Source organism: Andrographis paniculata, unplaced genomic scaffold (genome assembly GCF_009805555.1).
Source record: "Andrographis paniculata isolate CXL003 unplaced genomic scaffold, ASM980555v1 Contig95END, whole genome shotgun sequence".
Lineage (NCBI taxonomy): Eukaryota > Viridiplantae > Streptophyta > Magnoliopsida > Lamiales > Acanthaceae > Andrographis > Andrographis paniculata.
The window spans coordinates 2850674-2872679 of record NW_026137634.1 but is presented as its reverse complement, the minus strand read 5'-3'; the positions used below and the strand labels follow the sequence as shown (position 1 = coordinate 2872679).

The following is a 22006-nucleotide window of genomic DNA, read 5'->3' as shown; positions in this document are numbered from 1 at the left end:
ACAATTCCTGTGTCCTCCCTTTTGGAATCTTCCCGTCTCTCTCTCTCTTGTGTCGTATATATAATATTATATTTATATACTATTTCACCCCCTCAATCTCAATCTCATTCTCAATCCCCCTCTCCTCTCCTCTCCCTGCTGCAGTAACCTTTAATTCACACACACTGCATCACTGCATCTATATATATATATCTGTATCTACATCTTTGTATATATATGTATATATGTGTGTGTCTTCTTTCCTTCCGATCCCATTAATTATGATGTAATGATTTTCATTGAAAATGCAAAATCTGTATGCCTACGTATCTCACTCTGTGTGTCTAACTACGTGTAAAATCTGGCCTCGGTACGTTTTCGTCTCCCTTTAATTCCCTTTTCATTTTCATTTTTCAAGCCTAACCTCCACCTCCACCTCCACCTCCTCCAAATCTCCATTCTGTTATATATATATATATAATTCACCTCCTGCAAACTAGGGCTTTCTACTCTGCAATTATAACTCATTAATGATCTTACTAGTGTTATTATATATATGATGCAATTGCGTTTCTTTTCTTTCAAAAAAATATATATAAAAACTGGAGCTTTTGAGCTATGCTTATTCATTTACTTACTAATTTCTTGCCGACACTATAATTCATCAACGATTACAGATATATGTTTGCACATATATCTTCTTTATGAATCATTTTAATTATCTCAGAAAAATTAATAAATGCTATGTCGGTGTCTGTTTCTATGTCCATATATATCTAGTTCATACTTGAACTAGTTTTGTCATTACAAGTTGGGGTTGAGACAGAGACTGTCCATATAGGATTATCCCCAAATTAATACCTAAAATATTCCATATATATACAATACACACATTGATCTCACAGCTAGCGTCAATAATTAATAATAATGAATAATGTCTTATGAACTGGTGACTATATATACATATAAATCCGGCACCTCTAAATCTAATTAATGATGTGGGGCTCGTGACCCTCATCAAATCATATATACGTTCAAATTCCGACATCTTTAAGCTTATTATCTATCATGATTGACGATTTTGGGTTACGTTCCACATCGTTAAAAAATAAAAATAAGAATAATAATGTCTTTGTCTCAAAATTTAACTGTCGTCTGTGTACCTGTACCGATCCCGATCCCGATCCCTTCACGAGATTAAACAATGAATGGTCTCCTGTCATGATGAGTTGGCTAGGTGAGACCTCATTTCAACTTTCATTTTACTTGGGTTAATGGGTTGGTTCCACATCCACGCTTGCCTCTATTTTGACAACTTACTATTTAATTTATTACATATATATATATATATATATGTGCAGGTTTTTTTAATTGGATATAAATTATCTTCTTTTATATCACAATTTATGCTTATTTATTTTGTTATCAAATTCAAATGTTCTTGTTTCGCTCTGTACTAAAAATTTATACTTGGTTTTTTTTTTTATTATTTTATAAATATATATATATATATATAGTATTTATTATTATAAATAAAAAATGATCATGTCTAAATATTTGAGCATAAGTTTAGCTGACCCATAGAGTAATAAATAGCGCACGGCCACTATCACTAGCATTTATGTGCGAGTAAACAGCGAGATATAATGCCGACTTGTCCACAAACATTAATTGACATCATTATTATTATTATTATATTAAAATAGTAGTATATAATTAACAGGAGCTAGTGATGAATGTGACCGACTATATATACGTGCGATGATGATGATGATGATGATGATCCAACGAAACTAAAGCCCTTAGCCCTTTCTTTTATTGAAGAAGTGTAAGCATTAATCAAAAATTGCAAGATCATTAGTTGGTGTTATTGTGATATATGAGTGGACTGGACTGGACTGAGTGACTACTTGGCAGTGAGTGGTCCGGTCCGGTCCAATTGGAGAGACAATTCATTCATTCATTCATAATAATAATAATAATAATCGATTTATAACATAACATAACATAACCATATCAGCAAAGGAAGGGATCCTAATCACTTCCACTCAACAACAACATCTGTAAATATTGGATCGGAGCCATTTTCCATGGACAAACAGTTAAACAAGAAGCAGTTTTATTCAACACAAGCTTCTCTTATATATAATATAATATATTGACACAGAGAGAGAGGGGGGGGGAGGGGACAGACGTCATCATATCATTCACTCATATATTATATCATGCATTTCTTCGACTCGACTCGACTCCACCACTGATGATGATGATGGTTCGGTTTGGTTTGGTAATTCACTTTTTCTTCGCAATAAACAGACCCCACTTCTGCTCCCCGGAGGAACTCCTTGCCAGCTTGCTCTTCCACCCTCCAACTATCTCGTTGTAGTCTTCCTGCAATTGGGAATTTGTTATGAATGATGATGATGATCTGACTAATTAATCATTGCAGATTGTGTCTCTGTGTGTTGTGTAGTGTAGTGTAATACTAATTAATATTTACTGCCCACCTCTGAGAAGTCTTGTACGAAGGCTTCCTTGTCCTTCTCCACTGCATCCAACTCCCTCTTCAGAACTTTCATGAACTGGAAAGGTAATTAACAACGTCTTAGTTATACCTCTACTCTCTCTATCTGTATGTTTGTAACTTCATCATAAAAACAAAACCCTGTCCAACAAGGACTCACCTGATCGGTCCGATCCTCCGCAACCACATTACTAAAGCCAGCATCACGAAGCATCTGTAATAAATCTTATTTAAGTTTCAGGTAGGACAAGGACAAGCACATATATATCTAGCACTGTGTCTGTGTGAGCATTATCTTCATGTTAGGGACATATGTATACCTGGCCATACGCCTCAACATCATGCAGATCATATCCTCTTTGTTTGATATACTCAGCAAATTCAGCCGATGGGGTTCCAGCAGCTTTGCAGTAATCGCTTATGAGGACTTTTCCTCCCGGCTTCAACCACTTGTAGAACATCCTGAATAGTGCAGGCTTGTCCTGAAAATAATAAGATCAGAAAACATCATCAGGGGGTATCCAGAGAACTATATTCACTTTCGACAAGACTTGCAAGAAAATTACTTGAATGTGAAGAATTGTGTCACGGCTATAAATCACATCGAATGAGCCATCAGGATAGTCTTTCTTGGTGCAATCAGCAACCTCAAATTCAACAGAGCACTTGAGGCCGATGGCGCGCTCAATTGCAAATGAAATCATGTTGATGGAGAGATCAATGCCAACAACATGAACATCATAGTTTTCAGCCATAAAGAAATCACCTCCTCCAATTCCACAACCCACATCAAGCACTTTCTGGCCGGGCTGGAGGTCCAGTTTAGATACAAATTCTTTTGTTGTGTCTGTCCATTCAAATGCAGGGGATTACATCTTTCAAATAAGTACAACTGATGACATCTTTTAATTCTATGGTTTCTTTTTGCCATCGTTGAACTCCATGATTCGAATGGTCATGCTTTGTAAATTATAAAATGGAAAAAACAAACAACGGCTGGAAACATACCTAGGCCACCGGTGCTCACATATCCCTCTCCAAACACACGCTCATAGCGCAATATGCCACTACATTTATATTGGACGTTATCCAGGAACTTTTGGAATCCTCTGTCATCATCTGAGCTAATCTTCTGCCAGAGCCAGCAGATCTGCCCATCAAAAGTAGGATGCACATTATATCAACACAAATAATATTTTTCACCCAATTCAAACTAATATCAACAAGCAGAAGAAGGCTGGCAGAATTAGTATGATCGTTATCATAAATGGTCTATAACAAATACTGGGCTCAAAGAACATCTGGCACGAAAAACATATTTTAAAAGGAAAATTATAAATATGTTACCTGGTTCTGATTTTTTTTGTTTTTCACATAAGCTCCAATGCACTTGCAACCAATAAGAGCAAGCTCGAAAGAATTTCCAGAGTGGTCCTGGAAGTGACCTTCTTTAAACACCTGCAAGTTGAAACCGGAGGTCAAGGACAGCAAACTTAACCAAACAGCAGTAAATTATTAAATTACGAGCATGTAGCATATGCAGGTTATAAGTCAGTTATCGAACACTCGAAAGGAGGATGCGGTAAGTCTATAGAACCTTGGTGTAAAATCTTGGTTCACGATAATGAGTGGGGTTGTTCTTTCGCTTGTGGTCGCCAGACTGATGGAAGCATGATTCCCTAAAGAATATGTAGCCACCAACTTTCAACCATTTCACCATTTTTTCAGCAAGAGTTTTAACCTGTAATTTGATGAGCCAACCAAATTGTTTGTAAAGAATAATAAAAGACATAAACCCATTATATATCCAACATGGCAGAACCCAGTGGAGATGTGTAAATCAAATCTTTACCTCGTTATCAGAGAGATACATCAACAGCCAGTTCGAAAAGATCAAGTCCAAGGATCCTTCAGAAAAATTCAAGTTTGGGGAAGCCGCATCAGCACAAAGGAATTTGACATTCTTGTGGTGCCCGTTAGTGGCTTCATTCTGCAAAAAACAAGAATCTTAGATCTTTATTCGTAAAAATGCCAAGCAACTTATTGTTGCACAGGTAAGCAATGAACCTTCTTCAGTGCACTCTCAATGAAGTCCAAAGCGATCACTTGACCAGCCTTTTTAGCAAATTCACCAGTGAAACGCCCAATTCCTGCTCCTAGTTCGAGTACTGACTTTCCTTCATACGGTGGGAGTAGTGAGAGCACCTATATTATTATTAGGAAGAAAACCCGGCGTCAAGTGATGCCCTTTATCATGGGAACTGTGTGGGAAATCAGTTCATTGCATCGAGTGATACAGAGCAAAAATAGAGAATTAAATAAAAGACAGATCTGCAGGAGGGAGAGTAAAGTAACATCCTCAACGCTAACTACATGCAGATTAGAATTCAATCTGTTAAACTTGATATGACTGAAAAGGCCCAGAAAATGATTTACATGAAACCGGCAGAGTAAACTAGATTCTGTCTATATTTCATGGTACACTGTGTTGCGAGAGTGTTTTCATTTGATTCTGATGCAGTGAAGTTGCATTTAATCTCCAGATCTGGGACACAGTAGGCCGTTTGGTATAACTATGACAGGAACTTGATTTCAGGCAAAACAATGATATTACGAGTATCTGCAAATCGGTTCAAATACCTGAACACTAATTGCATAATAATTGAGCAATTATAGCCTCAGTTATTGTACAAAGTAGACGTTTTGTTCTATTTTACAGAGAGTGGCAGGATCAACTAAAATAATATAGATAGCTAAAATCCAAAAGAAACAGAAATCTGCAAAGAATATGCAAACAAATCAAATACACTGGATTCAAGTATGTATCGTCGTCTAAATGGTTGAATTATCCCACGACTGAAAAACTCTACCTGCTTAATCTCAAAAGAGTCGATTCTCACGTATGTAGTAAAGCTAAAATCTGTACGCACACATAACAAGAAGGGAAAAATAAAAAGAAGAAAACAGAAAGATAAAGAAAGCAAATAAATAGCTCAAATATATCTCTGTTATTATGCATGGCAGTCACTTGTCAATTATGTGTAGATTCAAGCCGGTTTTGTTCCAGATCAAGAAAAACAATAACACGAAAGATTAACTCGTAAATGCATATACATAAAGACTAAAGAGAAAGAGAAAGAGAACAACAGATCGAAACCATACCTCGGGTCTGTCTTCCTTGTCAAGATCAGAAGCTTTGGAATCAAGCATCATTGCTTCCAACGTAAGGTTCACAGAGTGCTCAATCCAGTAACTCCTCTGAACCTCACGCTCTTGCTCTGAACGGTTCACTGCCAAGGAAAATCAAACGCCATTGTTCAGAACACACGCCGACCCACCCGTCAAATTGATTCAATTTTACCAATTCATCATCATTATCGAAATCCAATTTAATTGTTTAATTAAACAGCCAATCGTGAATGCAATCCAATTAATAAGCGAACCTTGGACAGCAGCCATGGTCGCTAGACCGCGGAAAGCAAAGGAAGTGTTTTGCGGGGGGACGGGGGATCAGGGGTTCGCAAGCAATCAAAATTTATGGACGACGACGAAGCTAATGACCATGAAGAGCGATCCGAGATCGGGAAAACGTTCGGGATCTTTGATGACTGGCTCTTCCCCTTTGCTGCATTAACCGTGGTGTCCGGCTACAACCGGAGCTGGCGCGGTATTTATAGCCAAATTTGCTGGAGAAAGAAATTTAACAACTTGATAAATATAAATAATCATAAATTAATGGATTTGTTCTTTTGTGATAAATTAGGGTTTGTTGTCTCGTGATTTTAAATATATTAAAAAAAGAAAAAAGGAAAATTTATTCTTATTATTTTGTCATTTTAATTTTATTTTTTTTTTTAGTAAAAAAATATTATATTTATTTTTATTGAAAAAGCAAAACTTTTACTTTTACCTACTTTTATTAAAAAATATTACCCAGATGAAATGAAGACATAAGTAAATGAAATATTAACATATTATTTAAAACAAAACTCGAAATAATATCTGATTTGAAATCATATCCACACAACACAAATCCTAAATAAATTGTTAAATTGTAAAACGAATCAAAGCAGCGGGCCCCACACTTACTTGCTGAATACCAATTCTGTATAATCTGCGCCAACATCGTATTTTAAGAAAAATATAATAATAATAATAATAATATTTAAATTGAAATTGAAATTAAAATTAAAATGAATTAAAATCAAACAAATTTTTATTTAAAACCAAAATCATTCCCAAAATTATATAGATGATGTTTTAAATAGATATTATACTTGTAATTTTTTAAAAAATATATATATATATGTGAAGATTTCTATAGAGGGAATATTTTAAATAGTATTAAAAAGATAAGTAAATAAAATGTAAATATTTTTGCAACCTTTTTTTTTATTTCATTGCTATCAATCCATGTCTCCCCACACAAAAATATAATATTATTCTCTCTAAATATAATATTATATTTACAATTACAATTACACCTAAAAAATATAAATATAAATACAAATCGAACACACCATATTTAATATTTATTGGTTGGTCAATAGTGCCAAAAATGGGAATCTCACTTAACTACGGGTTTGACAAGTATTTTTAAAGGGAACAATTTTCATAATTTTTATTTAAAAATATGTATATTTTATATAATTATCAATACAAAATTTCAAATTTAACATGAAAACTACATATATCTAAAAAATATAATAATAATAACAACAAACCCCCAGTTGTACAAAACTAATCATAAATACTAAAAGAATAACAAATTAAATTTGAATTTATTTTTCTTTACTATAAAAAATATAGTATAATTTTTTGTCTCATAAAACATTATACAAGTAGCAATTGTAACTATAGTGCAAAATTAACTTTGGAAAAAAATCCAAATATAAGTTTTATGGTGTGTTTGTGATTTTAAATATCATTGGAGAGGAGAGAGTATTATTTGAATATACTGTACATAAAATAATTGACAAGGGGACCGAACAAATGAATAATTGATACGCGCGCGCATAACTGCTTCTGCTTGTAATAATTTGGATTTTGGAATTTGGACCCACTAACAATGTTTCAGAATTACTAATAAACTGGAGTATAACTTATTGAAGAACTAAACAAATGCAAAATTGAGGGTTTCTTTTTTCTTTTTCGATTTCAAATTTAAATTAACATTATATATATTCTTTCTCATGTGTAAAATATCTATATGTAATACGTACTGTACATTATTATAATACGTACCATTTACATGATTTAGCCCTTACATGTATTGCATTGAAAATTAAATGCTAAACTTGAATAAAGCTTTGATCTTCTACAAAAGATTAATAACACCATATTTTACCCGACAAGTAATTGGGGTCAAAGAACCACGCTACAAAAAAAATTATTTTTGTGACTAGGTTTTTTTTGTTTCTAAATTCATTTTTTCTGTTACTAATAACATTAGAGACGGAATTTATGATGAAATTACGTTAGCTACGTGAACTTTAGGGACGGAATTCCGCTGCAAATATATTTTATTTTATTTTTATTTTTTGTAGTGGATGATCAAAAAATAACTTGTTTGCATGGAATTGTATACTACAAATATAATAATTGTAGCACAAAAAATAATAATAATAATAATAAATAATGGCAGTACGATTCTGGATGGGTCTGGATATAAGCCAAACGGCCATGAAGTCGGGAAAAAGAAGTCGGACAGACGGGGAGGTCTGTCAAGAGGAAGGTCGGGCAAGGAAGAAGTATGGATAGACGCGTAGGTCTGTCAAGAGGAAGGTCGGACAAGGAAAAAGTATGGACAGACGCGGAGGTCTGTCAAGAGGAAGGTCGGACAAAGAAGAAGTATGAACAGACGGTCTGTCAAGAGGACAGTCTGTCCATCTAAGGAGATAAGGCAAATAGAGCCGGTCGGTTGCCCTGTGGTCAGGACCACAGTCGGTTGCTCTGTGGTCGAGACCACAGTTGGTTGGTCTGCAGTTAGGACCGAGGTCGGTTGGTCCGTGGTCGGGACCACAGTTGGTTGCTCTGTGGTCGGGACCACAGCCGGTTGTTGCAAAGTTCGGACCAAGTAAGGTCGGGTGCGATAAGGTCGGACAAGGTCGGGCCAAGCTTTAAGGTCGGGCGCAAACAGGCCGAATTCGAAGGTCAGGTATGGTAAGATCGGGCGTAATGAGGTCGGGCAGTGAAGTAGCATGTGCAGGTCGGGTGAGAGAGCAGTTCTGGGGCGGTTGGAGGAAGTTGCAACTGGCGAACGGTTGGAGGAAGTTGCAACTGGCGAACGGTTTTTTAAGGTCGGACTTGGTAGGACGGTTGACACACGTGTCAATAGAAGAGAACTTTTGGGGCGGTTAACAGCGGTTATGGTAACCGACCAGATAGCGGTTCGAACCGTTTCTTCAACAGGGTTATTTAAGGATCCGGTGCTGTTCGAAAAAAGGCATCTTCAACTGACAAAAATTCAAGAAAATTACTTTTTAGGATCACCACTTTATTTTCCAGTCTTTATTTTTATTTTTCTATTTTATTTATGTATTCTACAGTGTTCTAGAGATTCCTGATCTCAGTCACTCATTTATCAAATTCGAAGATATTTCTCTATTTTCGAATTTTACTTTTTATTGTTGAAAAATTGCATCAACAATTTGGCGACCACAGTGGGAGAAAGGCAAGATTGTTGATCCTACGTCAACGGAGAGTTTCATACGATTAAGGTCTGGCCGAATCATCAGAAAAATCAATATGGCAGGCACACAACCTCAATCATCAGCACCGGTGGGAGAAAATATTTCACCACAAGTCATGCCAAATCCAGGGGAGATTCCTCAACCACCTACCGATTGGTTGTCTTACGTTCAACAATTGAACAATCAGCAAACTTTGGCTATGCAGAATATGTTGCGCGAGCAACAGAACATCATGTTGCGTGAACACTAAAATCTAATGCAGAACATATTGGATCAGGCGTTCTCCAGATTCACCCTGCATTCAAACATGCCTCCAGCCATGTCACCTTCTCGTTTTTAGACGACTTTTTCAGGATCAACGTTTGCAGGGCCAACATACGTTGACAGTACATTTCCAAGCGTCACAACTTTCAACCGAACAGATATGGGGAATACTCCTCTAACTTTTCTAGATAATGTTCCTTTGGGACCGAGGGTTGATAATACCCAGCCGAATGAGAGGTTGGGGGACAGGCTTATAATCCCATCCCAGCCGAGCCAACCTTCACCAGAGAAGAAAGATTGGGATGACAGGCTCAAAATCCCCTTCCAGCCGAGCCAACCGTCACCAGAGAAGAAAGATTGGGAGGACAGGCTCACAATCCCCTCCCAGCCGAGCCAACCATCCTTAGAGAAGAGAGGTTTGGGGAACAGACTATTCATCTCATTCCGGTGTTCGATCCGGTTCCACCAAGGATAGATCCGGAAAACATCGCTCAAGTTTTACGGGAGTATTTCGGAATGAATCCGCAAACGATGAACTGGCCGGTTTATCAGAGACCATTTCCAAAGAGAATCATCAACGATTATCCTCTCCCAAGGAATTATCGACCGCCAGACTTTCATGTTTTTTCAGGAAAAAATGGATCCTCCACTATAGAGCATGTGGGTCGGTTCACAGCACAGTTAGGAAAAGTCGGTAATAACTTTTTTTTTAAACTGCAACTATTTAGCTTGTTTATTACTCGAACAGCTTTTTCATGGTTTGTAAATCTGCGACCTGGACAAATACAAATTTTGGAAGGTTTGGAAGGTTTAAAGATGGCGAAACACCCCCTTAATCTCGGCGTATATGTCATTCTTAATTGTGTATACCATACCCTATTTATGCATAATATGTATTTTAAGTGTTTTTCATTTGATTTCAAATTAAAAATAGCTTTAATTTCTAATAAAAATATATATTATATTATTTAAATTAAAATTAAGTTTTTAATAAAAACATTATTCTTTTTGTTCGCCTTTCAAAATTAGATATACGTTTGCATCATTCTATTAACATTAAAAATATCATTATATTTGTATTTTATTTTATTTTTATATATTCTTTTATTAGTATTATAAAATACTAATAAAAATATTTTTGTCATTTATTTTTTGTACTAGATATAATAATTAATATTTAAAATAAATTAAACTTCATAATTTATGTTAAAATATCATATTAAAATTTATTAAACAAAAATTAAAAATCCCACAAAAATCGGGATTCTAGTTTATTACTAGTATATTTTAATAAAAGTAAATCAAGGTCGCAGTTTCCTAAAATAATTTAAGTTGGTGTCAGAATAAAAGTTGAATTAATGAATACATAAATACCCTAAAGTAGTTAATAAATAATAGTGCTAAATTAAATAGATAAATAAGGAGGCAGTGGGTCCCATGGAATCTTTAATGATCCCGTGAATCCTGCTTCTTTGTCGTATGCTCATCATATGGCTCTGCATATGTTTACGGTCCATTTTCATTCATTTCACCCACTTGTTAGTCGTTACCAGACATTATTTAATAACCGGCATATAATTATATTTATAAATAAATAAATTTAGGTTTAAGATGGCTGTGATTGAAATTAGTAACAATAGAAACAACGCGAGGCGTGATATAGTTAGACCACCAATTATATATATATATATATATGCATGCTCCTATTAGATTGCGTTTGCAACACGAAATAATTTTAGGTACTCACGGATTTGTAAATCAAAGAAAATAAAATCTTATTATTGTACACATTAAAAATTAAATGTCTAAATTAAATTAAATATCATATATTTAGGAAAAAAAATAAAATTTTAATAAAATAAATATATGGTATTTAATTATGCACGTATGTTAATTTTTGTACAATAAATATAAACCATTAATGCAAAAATCTGTTTAAAATTGAAGATATCGTACAAATATTACGTGTATAAACAGAGTCATAATAAATTTGACAGCAAAATAAATTAATCTTGTCAATAAATGAAGTATATAAATTAATATCTTCCGAAGAAGACAATGATATAAAGATCTTGTCAATAAAAGAAGTATATAAATTAATATCTTCAAAAAATAAACAATGATATAAAGATTTTGGCAAAAAAAAAAGGTGCACAATGAAATTCGAATGGAAAACGACATCTGATATAAAATCTTTCCTATAGACCAATCAGGACGTGCCACGTGGCACCATTCGAAAAGGAAGCCAAGGTTACCCTCCCCTATAAATAGGAGTCTTGGTTAATTCATTAGATACCGAAGTTCATTTGAAGACTCCCGTAAGGGTAATTCTCTTTAAACTCTCTGCAATGTTTTCATTGTTCTTTGTGTTCTTCGTCGAAAAGTCACCGATTTGGACAAATGATCAAAATATTGGTTGATAATCGATGAAGTTAACGTTTTTCGTCGTATGCTCAAGCCGGTGGAATGATCAAAGCTCCCAAAGTCATTGAGGAATCCATCAAAGCCAAGGAAGAACCTCCAAAGTCGCTCTCAAACATTCAAGATATTCATCGTGTTCTTCATCAAATGCACAAACTCAGCCCTCTTCGATAAAAAAGTCAAAGAGACATGCAGCCAAAAGCGTTATGGAGCACCAAATTTATCCCTTCAAATATTGAATTCTATCGAATCATTCAAGGAAGACATCAATCCAAAGTCAATAATCAAAATCGCCAACACGGATACCAAAGTCTTCCAAAAGCCGGTAAAGCTAAACAGAAAACCATATCTCTTCGAATTAAAGAAGTCATCCAAATCTAAGTTGAAAAATAAAGAAGAGAATCAAATGATCCAAATAAAAAATATGACCGATATATATTTAAATTAAATATAATTTGTAAAATTTTGTGTTTATAAAAATATAATACAATTTTTTTTGTCTGCACTTATATTATGAATTATGTCCAAGGATAAATTTTAGGATAAAAGGAAAAACAAACCATTTAATAAAAAAAATACGTTGCAGAAGAGAAATGTATAAAACAATAAAATATTTGTGGCTGTGATGTGCTTTCGGTGGATAAGACAAAGGAAAAAAATGTGCATATACATATTTATATATTTATTCTTTCAAAATAAAATTAAAAAATCGGTAGAAAAACGTGAAGAAAAATTGTAATCAATCAAGAGGGGACCATTAAACTTTCACCTCACTATTTATTGCAATCAAAATTCTAAAAATGGTTATTTACTTCAACGGTATAATAACAAAAGCATGTGGTGTCGTTAGTAGTCATGATCAATTATATGTGTGATAGGTTCGACCTAAAAGCGTCGGAATTTGAATCAGAACTTTACGATCACAAGTTTACTCTTATGCCACCAAAACTATATTTTAGTTTCATTAATTTATACTTTAAAATTATTATTATTATTTTTTAATATAATAGTTGTCAGTAATATAGTTAAAAAAATGAATTTATTACACTACATACTGTACTCATTTTTATTTTTAAAAATAATTTTAAAATATATCTAATCACAACTTTTTTTTTTTCTTGAATGTGTAAATATTTATGTACACGTAATAATAATAATAATAATAATAATAACATTGCCTGTTTTAAAATTTTTTACTTTTATTCTAAATTATATAAGCGTTTTCTTTGTTTTATTTTTTCAAAATATATTTAAATTTATATATATATTTTTGGCATATTAGTTTTTATTTACTTGGTCAAATATAATTAAAAAAAATTAAAGAGAAAATAGGATCAAAATAAAATTTGAAAAATTATACATCTAAAAAGCGTTACAAAAACAATGCTAGGGAAAGAAAAGATAAAAGAGGAGACATTGGAAAGATCTACCTGTGATGTATATCATTTCTTTATTTAAAATACTTATTGTAATTTTGATTGTAAATATGTACCTATTATTTCTCAACAAAACGAGGGAGGGAGAATTATTTTAAATAATTCCACATATTTATTTACAAAGATATATATTAAATATTACTCTTTTTTTTTTTTTTTTTTTTTCTTGAACTAAAACATTTTTTATTCAAACACGTTTCATAAGGTCTAAGTCTAATAATTTATCACCCCTAACAATAATTAATTGTGTGAATTCAATCTCATCAATGATATCACTGTGTACTATTTGGGCCTTATCTTTAGGGTTTGAATCCAATCTTGTATTATATTATTAATTATTTTTTTTCTTTTAAAATAGTTAAATTAAAATTTTATTTTTATTTAAATATTCTATATAATTATATATATTTCTGGTTTTAATTCAAAATCGTATTATTTAAAAATTCCAAACTCATTTTCAAATCCCAAACAAGTAACGTATTAGGTGCGTTTCTTTTTGGCAAAATATTTTCAATTTTTATTATTTAGATTTTGCAATTTTTCAAAAAGAAAATACGTTTTTTACTTTCAATAAAATATCAAGAGTGGTTTGTTTTATAAAATTGTTTGAAGAAATTTATTTTTTTATATTGCATATATAGTGATAAGTGTAATATATTAATTTTTTTAAAAGAATATATCAATTTTTTTCTTTTTAAAAAAAACACAATTAAATATTATTTAAATATAAAATTCAAATTAACTCTTTTCATCCAAACTAAAGAGACACGTGTCAAACCCTTGTAGATCAAACTGCTGCGAGACATCCCTTATTTGACTGTTGGATTATAAATATATTTTAAATATAAAATTAATTTTTAATATAATATAAAAAATTAAAAACATAAGTTTGATTTGATATTTTAAAAATAAAAATAAAAAGTAGTGAATAATAAAATTTTGTTGAACTTTGATATTAAAAAAAAAAACAAACACACACATTCTGAACGTATTAAAAAAATTCTCTGATACTACTAATTCATTAATATAGTTTTAAAAATAAACTTAGTTAACATCATAATCAATCAATATAAATTATATTTAATTAGTGGATGGACATAGTGAATATATTCAAAAGTTATTTGCAAATTTAAAAAGTAATTTAAATGAAGAAATCACTTTGAAAACAAATGTAATCGAACCTTATTTTTCTGTTTGAACAAGAATTCATATGTATATTACTCCGTATATTTTGATTTTGATTTTGATTTTTTGGATGCTAATGATCGATAATAATAATAATAATAATAATAAAACTGAGATTGCGACAGGGGTAGGGACAGGCAGTGCAGCGTCGAGGCGTCGACTGGAATATAAATAGAGTATAATGTACACAAACACACAATTGAAGTGAATAGACAAATTAAATAGACCCACAAAGATGTCTGCTTCATTACACATCACCATCACGAAAATCGAAATTCTTGATCAGTGTTCATTATTCCAATCCCCAATCCCCACATTCACAACATAAATAAATAATTAGTTTTCGTTACAACATATGCAATTTGTTTTTTGGTTATTAGTTTTACATTTTCATTATATTTAAATGATATATATATATATATATTATCAAGTCTTGGTCAAGGTACGGTCGTTACGAATTGACGGATTGGTTACGTTGCCATAGTAATATAATAATCCTAATAGTATATTATTATTATAATTAGTAACAGTACAATTGGTTTATAAATAACCAATTAATATTATGGTTTTATTTCTAACACTTGATATTAATATTCTTTTCACTTTTCTTTTTTACATTATATATATATAAATATGTAATTCATGATGGACAAGGAAAATCAATAGACAGTTGAGGGAGGCCAAAGGGCGACCCTTGGCGCTAAGAGAGGACCAACTCTAATTACAAAATAATAATATTGAAAAAAGAAATGATAGTTAAATTGGTTATAATCATTTATCACATTCACAACCTTGAATGGTGTAACGCTGCTGCTTTGAAAAGGACTTGTATGGAGAGTATCACTCCTCCTTCCTATTCTATATTCTATATTCTATATTTAAATAAATATAATAAATGTAAATTACACTTTTACCCTCCTCACCGATCTGTCCCAAATTAGTAGCTTGTATTATCTAATTTTGCATATATATATATATATATATATAAAATTGTGGGCCATAATCACATGGAAAATTCAAACGCCTATCATACCAACCAACAACCAATAATTATATAATACTATCTTACTTCTCGCTGTTCAACTTACTGCTCAAATAAACAATAAATAGCTATATTATATGTATCATATTATTTTTTTAGAAAAAATATACTCCATAAAACAATATCAATTCATGGATGTGTTTACTGTATATCAGTGTTTTTTATACTAAATTAATAATTTTTTAAAAAAATAAATATATTATAATTATATATATATATATATTAATTAAAAAGCTTGTAAATAAAAAATTGTTAGCTCAATATGTTTTTAAAATAAAATTGCACAAGTGTTGAACAGTAGTTGTCGAAGGTGGCGCCAGAGCAGAAATGGACCACTTAGGTGTCGGAAGCAGGTGCTGCCACCCATCCATCCATCCATCTCTCTCAACACATATCATTTTCTCTCTTTCTTCTCACCACCATATTAAAAAAAATACTAGTACTACTATATTGCCACCTGTCTCTCCTCTTACTATATTTGTTACTTCCTCCAAATTCGTATTTCATTTTTATATATTTTTTTCATATAATTTTATTTGGTTTTTTTTTTTAAATTTAAAATTTATTTTTATTTTAGTTAAATTATTTAATCATCTTGATCTATATGTATTTATATTATATAATAATTATTTTTATTAATATATACTTTTAATTATTTACTTATTATACGTTTTAAAAAATTTCAGTGTGTGAAGTAATGTGAAAAGCATTTGTTGTTAGGGGTGTGCATTCGAATTTTCGGTTCGGAGTCTGAACCGATCTAAAAATTTGAAATTTTTGAAAAAATCAATCGAATCGAACCGAAATAACCAAAATCCGTAATCCGAACTAAAAAATCTGAATCAAATCGAAAAATTCGAAATTCTAAATATTTTTATTATTATTTTTTTAATTTTTAAATTTCTTTTAAAATTTATTATTATTTTATAATATTAACTATATATAATATATTAAAATATAATTAATAAATTTGAGTTTTTTATATTAAAATATAATATTTTCTAATAAAATATTAAATATGTATAATAAAAAAATATATTAAAATTGATATATTTTGGATTTCGAATTGGTTCGGATTTTAAGTATACCGATCCGATTCGATCCAAAAATTCGAAATTTGTTAAAAATTCAGTTCAATCCAATCCGAGAATCCGAAAAATTCGAACCAAATTTTAAATTTCGATTTGGTTCAAATTGAATTTTTGGATTTCAGAATATTTTGCTCGCCCCTATTTGTTGTATAGAGGGAGTATTATCATTGTAAAATTAAAAATAAATAAATAAACGATATATATATAAACATTTGGATATTTTTATGGGCCCAGGATTTGTGGGCTTACTATATTATTATTAAATATTAAATGGTGGCACTGATTCAATTTGGGTAGCTATAAATACAAACACAATCCAGCCCAAAGGTGAGTGAACCGATCTGACCCAATCGCATTAACATCTCTCCATATCTATATATATATATATTTATTTTATAAATGGATCCCAATTATTCAATACATTTCTTATTACACAAAACCGAATTTATTAGTCATTCTGAACCTGTCGTCCTCATGCACAACAATGCAATTGAATTTATTTATTGTGTTTAGGGCAACATAATAAAAATTGTGATCTTATATATATATATATATATATATATATCATCCTTAGCTGAAAAGCCCATTTACTTACACAACAATTACACGATGAAATACTCACTCTTGGTATTTATATTCCTCGTAGTTAAGTAAAAGTCAGTCTACAAGAATTTCTGAACTAAAACACGACTGAGGCACTGGAAAACAGAAACCGGAGGGATCGTTCGATCGTTCGTTCTATTAATGAAATTTGCACAGAAAAATAACTAGGACAGACATCATATGATATAATACCATCATTTAACATTGCCATGTGAGAAAAGACAAAAAAAAAAGGTGCAAATGAGGGTAGGTAGGGCGTGGCATGCATGCGTCGATGCAAATGGATCATCAGTTAAATCTCTAATTGAATTAATCTACTAGGCTCATCATCATATATCAGCTGCAATGCAATTCCTCCTGCACCTCCTCTCCCCTTTCATGATCTTTTACATAATTGATATATAGATATGTATATATACTTCAATAATTTGGTCCAGCTGGAAGGAGAGTGAGTTAGTTCATAGGCCGAGCAAAATGTAGTAGAGAAGCGTTATGGGGAGAGCGATGAGCATTCCAAATATGACCCTGCAGCAGAAATACTCTAAACTGATGACACCGTATGTATATATATGTATATATATTATATGTTACATGTATGGGTAATATCTTACGCAGTGCTGAGAATATCAGGGTGTAGGTTGTATTCCTTGGCAAAAACAAATGGGACAATCCCCTGGGGTAAAGCAGCCTGCAACACGCAAACATAGCAAATGGCAATAAGTTAAATGTTGAATTTGGTATTCCATTTTGCTTTCTGGGTTAGTGGCAACAATATTTGAACATATATATATATATATATTATATGTTGGAGCAGTTGGAACGAAAGTGCCCTAAAAATAGTAGGAGGAGTTTTTCTTGAAAAGTATGGATGCAGCAGTAGCAGCAGCAGGGCTGGACTGCACAAAAATGGATGGTTGTTCACGTTTAGGTTTGAAAATGGAAACCCAACCCAGAAAGGGGAATCGAGAATCACGTGTAGGGATGGGGAGTGTATTTTAGTAAGATTCTTTGTAAAAGTGGCAGCAGCAGCTTCAGCTTCTGCTTCAAGTCTTTCTTTCTTACATGTGTGTAATGGAAGTAAATAAAGAAACAATAATAAAATTATTATTATAATAAGAAAGAAGATGAGGAGGAGAAGAAATTGAAGAAGATGAGACATGATGGGGGTGACCTGGACAATGGCGATGCGGAGGAGATCGCCACGAAGGCCAACAGCAATGGAAGCGGCAGCCATGACAGCTGGTCCTGTTAGGAATCTCACAGCCATTGCAAAAGCTGCCACCGTGTTCCCACATGCTATGATCCTCGGCTGCAATGCCATGAACAATCCTGCACCATCCCCATCAATCAATCAATCATCACCACTTCATTTCATTTCATCTCATCATCACTACTCTGCTTTGCTCCCCTCCCCTTCACCCTCCGTTCCTCTCTTACTCTCTCTCTCTCTCTCTCTCTCTCTCTATATATATATATATATATATACTTAAAAAGACTAATTAAGTAATCTAATGGCACACTCATAGCACTAGTGAGGCTGAGGCTGAGAAAAAGAAAAGGGGGGCGGGCAATAAAGAGACAGACATGTTATGATGATTGTGCCCAGTGGGGTGGGGAGGGGAGGGGCTCAACCTTGTCAATGCCTTTTAGCATGCTTTGTTTACTGATCACCCTTTCTCTCTCTCTCTCTCTCTCTCTCTCTCTAATTAATCAAACGTGGACCTAAGACTGGACTCACTAATTATTTATTACTGTATCAAATATAAAGATGCAGGGAGGGAGCAGAGCGGAGAGTGATAATGATAATTATAAGCAGCAAAACAAAGCCAAAACTGACCTAGGCTGAACATGGCCATCCCAAGTCCTGCATCAGAGAGTATGGCGATCGACTTTGCTATTATGGCTGGCATTTGGACATGCCACCTGAACACATATTAATATGCAGTATGCACCACATTAATTGCAATCAAATCTCACTTCCCAAGTCAAAATCAAACTTACATAGATAGATAGATCGATGTAATGTATGTGTCGATTAATCAGACCAAATCAAATCCAATCTATTACCTGAAGGAAACGAGGGACCATGTGAGGCCAATTAAGCTAGAGTAAGTGTTGGGATTTCTGATGAGTTTCCGCCAAACCATGATCAAAATGAGCCTTGTCATTACACTTGTGGGAGGCATCACCTTCACTTTGTTCTCCTCCTCCCCCTCTCCTTTCTCCCCACCTTCATTCTCCCTTTCCCCACCTCCTCTGTTCCCAAAGCTTAGCTCATCCCTCCCCAAGAACTCCTCTTGGTGGTTGCTGTACTCTCTCTGTCCTTCCACTAATCAATTAAGAACACACTCACAATTACAACACAAGATTGTATGTATCTACTATTTCATAACAATGATGAATTCAATTAATTACTCAGTAGGAAATTAGGGGGATGAAGCAAGTATGCACCTTTACCGGGAGAAACAGCAGCTCTGACCTCTTTACCATTGGCATGATGATGCTCGTAATGATCATGTCCTCCAAACACATCAGAAACAGGAGACGCACTTGAGCTCCACACAAACATGTGGAGATCTTTCCCACCTTCTTCGTTCTTCCCATTCGCCTTCTTCGCTGCTGCTGGTTTAGAAGAAGCCATGTTGGCAGGTGAAAACATGTCTGGATTTGGAGGTGGATAATTATTATTATTATTATGTGTAGTGGTGGTGGCCGTGGCAGTGCTGTTAGCATTGGTTCCATGGTAGAATCTCGACTTGTTCCCACTTTCCTCCTCGAAATTTGATGGCCTTGGAGTCGGCCCTCTCGAAGCCGACATGCCATACACGTCATTTGCCCCAAAATTAGAGTTTCTTCCTCCTGCTCCCCCTCCCCCCTGCATCATGGAGTAGAAGTCTGTGTGGTTGAAACTGGAGCCTCTTGGGGTTGGGTTTCTGGAAGACTGGAGAGAGTAAATCTCTGCATTGGTGAGATTGGAAGGCCTGGGAGTGGTGGAAGAGAATCCCATTGACCTCCTGGAGAAAATGTCTGATCTGGAGGCGTTGGATTTCCTCACAGTGACATGCAGCTTCCCATCATCCTTGATTTCCGCCTCGGTCTCCAATGGCTGCCGCCCATCCAGTGACATGACATCAGAGTCGACGTGGATGGAGACAATGGAGCCCGCAGTCTCAGGGAACTGCTCAGAAATCAACATCTTGGCGCCCCTGTACTCGAACATGAAGAGCATCAACGTGTACCAGATTATGCATTGGAGCACCACTACCTGCACCATCAGATTGCCGGAGTAGTCCCCGTACATCCCCTTGAGCAGAGGGATGCCCATGACCAGGGTGTTGGGCAGAGTGGAGAGGGAGAAGATGGTAATCATCCATTCCAGGCCACCCCTTTTGGAGACATTGGCCCAAACCGCGAGAAGCGCAAGAACAGCCACCTTCTGGAGAGTGTCAGCGGCGATGAACCTCAGATTCATGGCGTACGGATCATTGCTAGCTATGAAATGAAAAGACAGCAGCGGGACGGCGAAGAGCGCCACGAAGCGGTTGATCCCGGAGCACTGATCTGGGGTGAAGATCTTCCACCACTTGACGGACCCATAAGCCAGGATCATGGCCACATATAGTGGCACCATTGCAGTCATGACATGGTAGAAATCAGACCCGCTTATCATTTTTACTTCTTCTTCCTCCTCTAACTTAGTAGGCTTCCAAGAATGAATCCCAGGTGAAGGAGCAGGAGCAGGCGTGGAGGAATATATTGAATGAAAGCGAGGAGGAATAAGTATAACTCGGCCTTCTTATTATGTTGGGTGACGAAAAAGAAGGCAGGGAGGCGCAGCAGCAGCAGAGGGGCATGTGTAGTAGACACTAACTAGTGCAGCAGTGTAGTGTTGTAGTGTAGTGTAGTGTGTGTGTATTGGTTGGAATACAGCAGAGAGAGAGGGAGAGGGAAGAATAGTATAATTGTTTTTTTGGGGTTGCAGAGCAGAAATTGCAGCTTTGAGAGTTGCAACGTTGCACTTGCATCCCCCGAAGCAAAAGAGTGAACCAAACCAGGCAAGGGTAGGGGGGGTGGGGGTGGTCTGAGTTCTGATACAAGTATATATATATATATATACACTAATAGAGGACCTTTTTAGTTGTTTTGGAAGTGAAGGCGTGTGATTTTGATAATGACTGCTGCCCTGGCCTGGGGTGGGTGGGTGCGTGCGTATAAAGCCTGGGAAAAAAAGGCAACTTGGTTGGGTTGGGGTTGGGGTTGGGGTTAGGGAGAGCTTTTTATGCCTCGTTCTTCCATTTTAGTATTCTTTATTTTATATTAGGACTTGGGATTGATTTGCTTTCTAGACATATCGACTCGTGGCTCCTCTCCTCTCCTCTCCTCTCCTCTGGTTCTCTAAGTGCATATTTGTGATCATAAACTAACCATCTCCTCTGCACTCTGTCTCTCTTTCTCTTGTCTCGATTGGACAAACTTCCCAAGTACCAATAACCATGGGAAAAATCCTCAGATGTCCTAATACAATGTAGCACACGCATCTGCACGTTGCTGCTGCAAGATTATCTATCTTGTTGTATATATGTTCTAGATAATACTAATAATATTCTTGATGATAATGCTAACTAAAATTCTAGATAATACTAATAATAATAATAATATTCAGATTGTTAGAGTTGATATTAAAAAAAACAAAGAAAGAAAGCTTCTTGGGGCTGTAAACCCCGGAACATGATGTTTTGAATTGCACGAATTGGTGGATTATCGAAAAG

The 22006-nt window shown here is 34.2% G+C and overlaps 2 protein-coding genes across 3 annotated transcripts; both read right to left on the bottom strand.

The window, feature by feature from the left end:
• Nucleotides 1-1946: 1946 nt before the first annotated feature.
• On the bottom strand, nt 1947-6155 carry LOC127243366 (phosphomethylethanolamine N-methyltransferase-like). The gene is made up of 12 exons (XM_051263344.1): nt 5947-6155; nt 5666-5793; nt 4571-4708; nt 4356-4493; nt 4101-4244; nt 3851-3961; nt 3512-3653; nt 3070-3350; nt 2824-2985; nt 2664-2717; nt 2487-2561; nt 1947-2370 (listed from the first exon to the last, which is right to left on the bottom strand). Exons 1-12 carry the CDS (start codon nt 5960-5962, stop codon nt 2272-2274), a joined length of 1488 nt encoding a protein of 495 aa, XP_051119301.1. The 5' UTR covers nt 5963-6155; the 3' UTR covers nt 1947-2271.
• Nucleotides 6156-17231: 11076 nt separating this feature from the next.
• On the bottom strand, nt 17232-21304 carry LOC127243632 (probable auxin efflux carrier component 1c). 2 transcript variants are annotated; one of them, XM_051263744.1, is made up of 6 exons: nt 19689-21304; nt 19305-19566; nt 19075-19160; nt 18409-18566; nt 17849-17925; nt 17232-17762 (listed from the first exon to the last, which is right to left on the bottom strand). In XM_051263744.1, the coding sequence occupies exons 1-6, from the start codon at nt 20905-20907 to the stop codon at nt 17696-17698; spliced, it is 1869 nt and encodes a 622-aa protein (XP_051119701.1). In that variant the 5' UTR covers nt 20908-21304; the 3' UTR covers nt 17232-17695. The 2 variants fall into 2 exon arrangements, with proteins under 2 accessions (XP_051119701.1, XP_051119702.1); XM_051263745.1 differs by having other exon boundaries at nt 19695-21304.
• Between the last annotated feature and the right edge of the window lie 702 nt (nt 21305-22006).

Bases quoted from the DNA above. Each gene is read 5' to 3' on its own strand.
- LOC127243366 (XM_051263344.1), bottom strand. The intron at 4,709-5,665 runs GTATGGTTTCGA...ATAATAATATAG, and splicing joins ACAAGGAAGACAGACCCGAG to GTGCTCTCACTACTCCCACC. The intron at 4,494-4,570 runs GTTCATTGCTTA...TGTTTTTTGCAG, and splicing joins TTGAGAGTGCACTGAAGAAG to AATGAAGCCACTAACGGGCA.
- LOC127243632 (XM_051263744.1), bottom strand. From the start codon at position 20,907: ATGATAAGCGGGTCTGATTTCTACCATGTCATGACTGCAATGGTGCCA. The intron at 19,161-19,304 runs GTAATAGATTGG...ATATGTGTTCAG, and splicing joins TGGTCCCTCGTTTCCTTCAG to GTGGCATGTCCAAATGCCAG. The intron at 17,763-17,848 runs GTAAGATATTAC...TTTCTGCTGCAG, and splicing joins CCTGATATTCTCAGCACTGC to GGTCATATTTGGAATGCTCA.